Source organism: Merops nubicus, unplaced genomic scaffold (genome assembly GCF_000691845.1).
Source record: "Merops nubicus isolate BGI_N331 unplaced genomic scaffold, ASM69184v1 scaffold41512, whole genome shotgun sequence".
NCBI classification, from domain to species: domain Eukaryota; kingdom Metazoa; phylum Chordata; class Aves; order Coraciiformes; family Meropidae; genus Merops; species Merops nubicus.
The window spans coordinates 9,672-16,486 of NW_008596328.1; the positions used below are offsets into that span (position 1 = coordinate 9,672).

At 48.4% G+C, this 6,815-nt stretch overlaps 1 protein-coding gene across 1 annotated transcript; it reads right to left on the bottom strand.

Moving 5' to 3' along the window:
- Nucleotides 1–1,556: 1,556 nt before the first annotated feature.
- On the bottom strand, nucleotides 1,557–6,812 carry HSD17B7 (hydroxysteroid (17-beta) dehydrogenase 7; the record flags this gene model as incomplete). The annotated part of the gene is made up of 8 exons (XM_008936337.1): nucleotides 1,557–1,747; nucleotides 2,160–2,258; nucleotides 2,859–2,915; nucleotides 3,635–3,739; nucleotides 4,661–4,855; nucleotides 5,388–5,502; nucleotides 6,441–6,533; nucleotides 6,655–6,812. Coding segments are annotated over 8 exons (918 nt in total), but the record flags the coding sequence as incomplete, so codon positions are not given.
- Between the last annotated feature and the right edge of the window lie 3 nt (nucleotides 6,813–6,815).

Consider the following 6,815-nt stretch of genomic DNA (forward strand, 5'->3'; position numbering starts at 1 on the left):
GTAGGTGGGGAATCCTAAAGGTGGAAAGGGTGAATGATAGGTATTAGCTGTGGACACCACCACAACAGCAGTACCCCTCTACTTTGCAGAGATGCTCAAAACCAATGGAGAGTGGCACAAAGAAGAATAAGAGCAAGATTTAAGGAATCTGTATCCCTACAAGACAACCCCATGAAGAACCTTTGCAGAGCCTGGATTCTCCCTGATGCTAGCTCTGTATTTCTGCAGTTCCCTGCATAGACCCCAAGCCAACCCTTCTCATGGGCACTCCAGCAGTGTGCAGCAGCCTGGACAGCACAGCTGCAGGTCTGGAGCTCAGGGAGGCTGCCCCACAGCCACGGTGGTGCAGAGCTGAGCAGCAGAGCCTTCCTCCTAGCCTCACCTGGCACCTGCCAGGCCCTGGGAGAGCGCCTGGGCACACAGTCATGCTCCCTTCCTAGGGAGCGTTAAATTGGTAATTATGTGACACATCACGGTGAGCAAGCACCACAGACATCTACATCTCCCAGCTGCCTCAGGCTGGGAAATAGACACCCTAGAGGTGCTCAACACACAAAACCACATCAAGGTCTTCAAAAGTCACTCATGCCTTTCATCACCTAGATGGAACAAGAGCATCAATCCCAGAGAGGTGGTTAAGAGCTCTCCTGTGACAAGAGAGGAGATTCCACACTTCCCAGGAATGCACAGGCTTACTGTACAGGGCAAACCTGCCTCCCTCTCAGCCCTCAGAGTCAAAACACATTGGAGTAAGACCACTACTGCAGCAAAGACAAGTCAGTTCCAGTCATTTATTCACTGCGGGATTTGAAGTACACTATGACTTGGTGAAGCTTCCCAGAAAGACAAGAGGAAGAATACTTGGTACAGTGGATTTATATAAAAAGAGTTAAATAGATAAAATAACATGGTAACCTCTCACTCTTGGTCAAGACAGAGCAGACAAGCCCTAAGCCCAGGTTAACATCAACAGCTTCAGTCCTTCCAACCAGTCATGGTTGGAACTTTTATGGTCCCATATCCAGGGGACAGGAAGGCATCTAGCCTCACAGTTGAGGCAAGGGGTGTGCTTCTCAGACCAGCTCTTCAGGAGCTCAGCTTCAGATGCTGTGCAGAGCCTGACTTCCAGTAAGGTTCAGTCTTGTTGAGCATGTCTGGAAAGCCAGCCTCAGCTTTGGTGTACAAGTGTAAAAGCAGCTCTTCTGAAAAGGAGCCTTCAAGTACTTCAGGATCAGCCACAGGTAATGTGTTCAAGCCACCTAGAAAGACTGGTAGAGCCAAGACACAGGGCGGCACCCCAGACTGTTGCCTTTCCTGCACTAATCCAGATTTAAACCACATTTTGAGGCTGTTCCTGAACTGCGCACAGTTCAGTCAGGCTTTTGCAGGACATGGCTTTGCAACTGTATTAAGACAGTCTCCTCCTATTCTAGGTCTCCACATTTTATGCAAGAAAAAAATCCCATACCAAAAAGATTAATCATTTCTCTTCAGTTTTCAGGTTTCCAGGAACTGTTCACCTTCTGTCGAGAAGGAAGGTGGTGTCTGAAGCCATGTGCCTGCAGAACAGCAAGCAACACAAGTAACTCCAGAGTGAAGAAAGCCCATGTTAATGATATAAGACTGTTTTCCTACTGAGACCAAATTTAACTTAATCTAGGAGATCACTGTATCTCTCTAGAGTCTGCTTCTCCAGTTCCAACAGCTTTTGGTAAAGTTTCTCAGCAGTTTCTTCATCCACATCCATCTGGAAGACAATAAGAGCAGCACTGTGAGACCATCACCTTGCTTGTATCTGGCACAGATGCTGAGGGCAGCTCTAAGGATAGGCAAGGCACATCTCCAGAGCTTCTATATTCATAAAGAGGCAATTAAAGGCATCTATCACCAAGGCACAAGCCAGACATATTTCAGAGAAGCATTACATGCTCATCCAGTTCTAGCCATCATGTCCACTGTCTTCCAGGCTCTAGCTTGAGCTAGAGTTACTCTAGGAAACCTCACAGATAACCCCACAACCCTCCTTGTTGCTCAGAATTCAGTATGCATCTTCTTTCCACTTCAGCCACAGGACACATTTGGCACCAACCCTTTCATGCAAGGCAGAGAGTAGACCCCCAGCCAAGTCCTCTGCAGAAAAAAGCTGCTCCTCTATTTACCTTTCTGGGCTCCACATAGTTCTTCCCCAGACCAGAAGTACAGCTGTGGTATTTGACAAGCACATCCAGGTTCTCTACCTTCTGTTTGAAGAGCCACACCTAAGAAGAAGAGGACAAAGTTGTGCAAGCCTAGTGCACACTGTCCCAGCAGAGCCTGCACTCACGGACCCAACTACCAATGGACACAGAACATGCCATGGGTGCTTTCACCAAGCAGGAGAAGATTGTATCTACAGAAGAAATTCCAAGCTTGGCTCCCCTCAGCTATGACCAACCTGAGCCAACAGTAAGCCATGTTTATGTCCCAGTGCTAAGCCACTAAAGCAGTTCAGCATGGCTAAACTTGCTCACTGCTGTTCTTGATGTGCACTGTGCCCTGCATCACCCACCTCCACCCTGTGCCTGCATGTCTAGGGCTGCTTGACTGCCAACAGGCAGAGCAGCATTCTCCCTGACTGAGACGGAAGGAATAGTGTTTTTCTAAAAATCATTTTATGGGCACCTGCTAAAGGTCATAAAGCACCACCCAGCAGATCAGCCCTGGTCACCGCTGGTTCCCCAGAACCCACTGCTGTGAGCTACTCAACAGAAATACAGCACCCACCCACAAAGCATGTGAGAGACTTTGTTTATGCCAACAGACCCTAGAAGAACTACCCACAAAGAAGGAATATTAAAATCAAGTTTTGAGCTACTTACATGAGCTTCTGCTCCATTATACGGTGTCAGAGTGTAAGTTTTGGCAAAAAAACGGATCTAGGGGAAAAGAAATGCGTGACAGAATCTGTACTATGGCCCAAGGTTTCTTTGGCAAGCCCTCCACAGCCCAGCCACACCAACTAATCTACACCAGGGCTAGAAGTGCTTCTCAAAGTTGACCACAGGAAACATTGCACACTTATGAGTAAAACATCCCTCTATCACCACAAACTATTTTCTGGAGCCACCCATCAGATCAGCCAGCCTCGCTCCCTCCTCCTACACAGAGCTCACACCAAAGCAACAGGCCACACACAAGCCTTGCAGGCACCTCTTCTTGAATGGTCTCAAGAGCACATATGGCAGAAGGCAGAAAGATCTGCAACACTCCTGGTGTGGAGGACAGCTAAGGTAGCATTGCCTCTCCACTGCCAGGAGAAATGGGATCCCGTCAGGAACAGCTGCTACCCCCTGGAGCAGCTTAAGCACAAATGCCAATCTTACAACAGGGGCATCAAGGCTCAAAGCAGGCAGTCTTCAGGGACAGAACTGTAGTGAACCTGAAAAGCTCAAGCCCAGAGGAAGAAAGAAGGCAAGAAATGTTTTAGGGAAGCAGAGGAAGAGGCAACAGAGATCAGCAGTCTTTGCCTTCTAGAGGGATGGAAAGAAGAACACTGAAAAATACAAAGTCTGTTATAGATGTCAAAGCACAGGGGCAATTAAGTACATTACAGCAGGGCTACCTCAACCCAAAACCAGCCAGGAGATCCACTTACCAACCACATGATGGGCATTAGCAGCTTCCACAGAAAAACTGGCAAAATTCTGTAGGTCATGTTAGACATAACAAGGCCAGGACAAACAACACTGGAATACAGACCCTGCAGAGAAGAAACCAAGTCAGTGTGCAAATGCACAACAGTTAAAGAATGGATCATACTCCTTCCCTCCTAGTACCTCTCAGCAAGAAAATAAAGGCGAGTATGGAGACCAGTTAATAGCAGGTACTCTTCTCTCTAGTTACCAGAGCCAGGCAGTGTAGCCACAAAGATGCAGTAATTTCCAAGAGGTCCAAACTGAAGACATCGATGCTAAATCCATGCCCACTGCAAGCCCATGAGACAGAAGGTGTAGCCTCCCAACACATCACCTCATCCTGCAGTCTGCATGCAGCTCAGTAGCAACAGCAGTCATCCCACAAGCTACAGCCCACGCAGATCAAAGGCTACCTCACCTTTAAGAGACGAGTTCAGCCTTCTAAGACTAAACAATTTTCTCCCAAAATATTTCAAAGGAGTGCAATCAGTACCACTGGACTAGGGCTGCAGTTTGCCAGCAAAATCTGGCAATTCCCTGTGACAGGGAAGGCAGGTGGCTTATACATCTTAGATGACAAACTTGAATAGCAGTATGGGGCCATCAGGAGAGAGCAGTGCCTGTGCCTTATGTTCATGAAGGCAAAGCTGCCTAAGCAGCCCTGCTCTGATAGACACCTGAAAAGAGGAGCAGCTCTTTGCTCTTTAAGACCAATCCTTTGGTCTAAGAGACAGCTATAGCCTACAAGGTAGGGACTGCTCCTAAAATCTGCTTTCAGAAGTTTTTTAGACAAGAACCCCAGAAGCAGTCTCCCTGGCAGACTCTCCACCACCGGGTTAGCCTCAGCCGTGTTTAGTTCATACGTGTGTGTTAAGGAACATATCAGATCACTATGAATGAATGCAACTTGGTAACATAATCGTAATGATAATTATAAATAGTAGGAGCTTAACAGGGTTTTTCAGGCATGCAAACCTCATCATCACCTGCTTATTAAATTTCCTGTTCAGAACCACGCTTGTTAGGTCAGTAGCATATTTAGAAGAACTGTATGATTCCTGCCCCTTGGCATGCTGATAGTCAGAAAGGCTGAAGGCAGACTCCCTGGCGTTGCTGGAAGAGGTCCAGATGAGTCGTGAGGGCTTCTCGTTACCGCAGAGTAGAGACTCAAGTTGACGAACCTGGAAAATAATCGTTAACTTATTTAAGGCAGTAATTTTAAAGTCTTGCAGTACAGCTTTGATGTTCTTAAAAGCCACAAGCTTATGTCAGCTTTCCTAGTCTTGGCCAATCTTCACTAAACTAGCCAAAAACAGCCACTGCTCAGGTATAGCTTCAGCCCAAGGTCCACCAGAAGCATTTAAAATCAGCCACCACTCGTTCACACAGCTCAGTTGAGCAACTCAGAATTTAATATAGCCAAATCTTGGTATTTGCCCTGGACAGAAAGAACTTAGATATGGTTTACCTCTATCCACTGACTAACTAGAATAACTTTGAGATTATATCAACCCTGGCAACAATGACTATCACCATTTATCGCTATTTTAACAAAACTTGAGACATTTGCCCTATGATTTGCAATCTGTCAGGCTGCAACCTGCATCAGCATCTGAACCTGTAAGACTGAACCGATGCATCAGTACCATCCATACCCACCCCTACCCACATCAGCCACCAGACCGAGGGCCTGACCTTCATACAGATCCTCACCAGGATAAAGTGCCCAAAGAGGTTGGTAGCAAACACCTCCTGCAGTCCATCTCCGTTAAGCCTATCTGTCTGGGTCATTACGCCTTCTGCGGTAGTCAGCATGTGAAGCAGCTTCCTGGAAGCCAAGGAGAGGAGTTAGAGAGAAATACTACTGGGAGGCATCTGCTGCTCCCCTCACTTCAGTGCTTCAGATGCATCCCCCACCTCACAGGCTCCACAGAGACTCCCTAGTTTCATCTTCAAGGGCTCCATTAATCTATGAAAAAGTGGCTGGGAATACAGAGTATCCCAGCCCCTTTATTTGCAAGTGTCTTAATACTGACTAGACCAGAAAAGAATCATCCCTTCCTTGAGTTCACCACAGTACAGTTCCATTAAAAAAAAAGTATTGTTCTTCCATTTCACAGTCAGATAACAAAACCAAGTTCTAGTGTGGAAATAAGCCTAAGACCATGCCCAAGTCAGATGAAGAAAACAGTCTACCATTTATGTTCAACACCCCAACAACTGTATTAGACTCAGGAGAAGTCACTTTTCCTCCCCAGCTCTATTTCCCTGTGTTGCTTATAGACTAATGATGCTTATCCCTATAGTGCTTATAGAAGAAGCATCAACTATTAGTTTCACAAAATACCGTGATCCACAGCTGAGTAAAACAGCAAAAACCTGCAGTGGAACCAAATCAACAGTAAGCAGACCAAGTAACAGCAATACACCCCACCAATACACAGTGCTCTTTACCCAACTCCCAGGGCTAGGCACTGCAGGCTTTGGGTGAACCCCCACCCTACCCCAGCATACAGTGGGCCCCACTCCAGGGATCAGAGGCAGTACAGGGTGTCTTGGAGCACCTCAGCACTTCACCCAGCTGCCCAGCCCACTGCACACACGGCCACGCATCCCATGGGGATGGGCTCCATGTCACACTGGGGAAGTGGGACAGGGTCTTCAGCCCTGGACCTAAGGGCACATCTTAGCTGTAACAATGCTGCCCGTGCCCCATGCTCCCTGTAAGCCATGGACCAGCTCCCCCAGCCCCTCCCGATCTCCTACCCAGTAAGGAGACCATGCCAGAGTGCCTTGAAGTTCACGTGTGGGTTGGGCATGATCCCAGCGTTGAGGTAGACAAAGTCCAGGCGCTGAAACCTGCACGGGGAAGAGCACAGGGATGAGGGGCAGGGGGAGGCCGGGCGGTGTCCAGGGGAGCCCAGTGAGGTGGCGTGCAGGCAGGAGGGGCCCAGCGAGGCGGAGGACGGAGATCCGGTACCTGCAGCGGAGCTCGCGGGCGGCACGCAGGACAGAGGCCAGGTTGCCCAGGTCCACCTCTACGGTGGAGACCTGGGCGGCGGGGTGGGTCGCCAGGATGAGGTCTCGCGCTTCTTCGCTCTTCTGGGCGTTGCGGCAGGCGATACAGAGATGGAGGCGGCC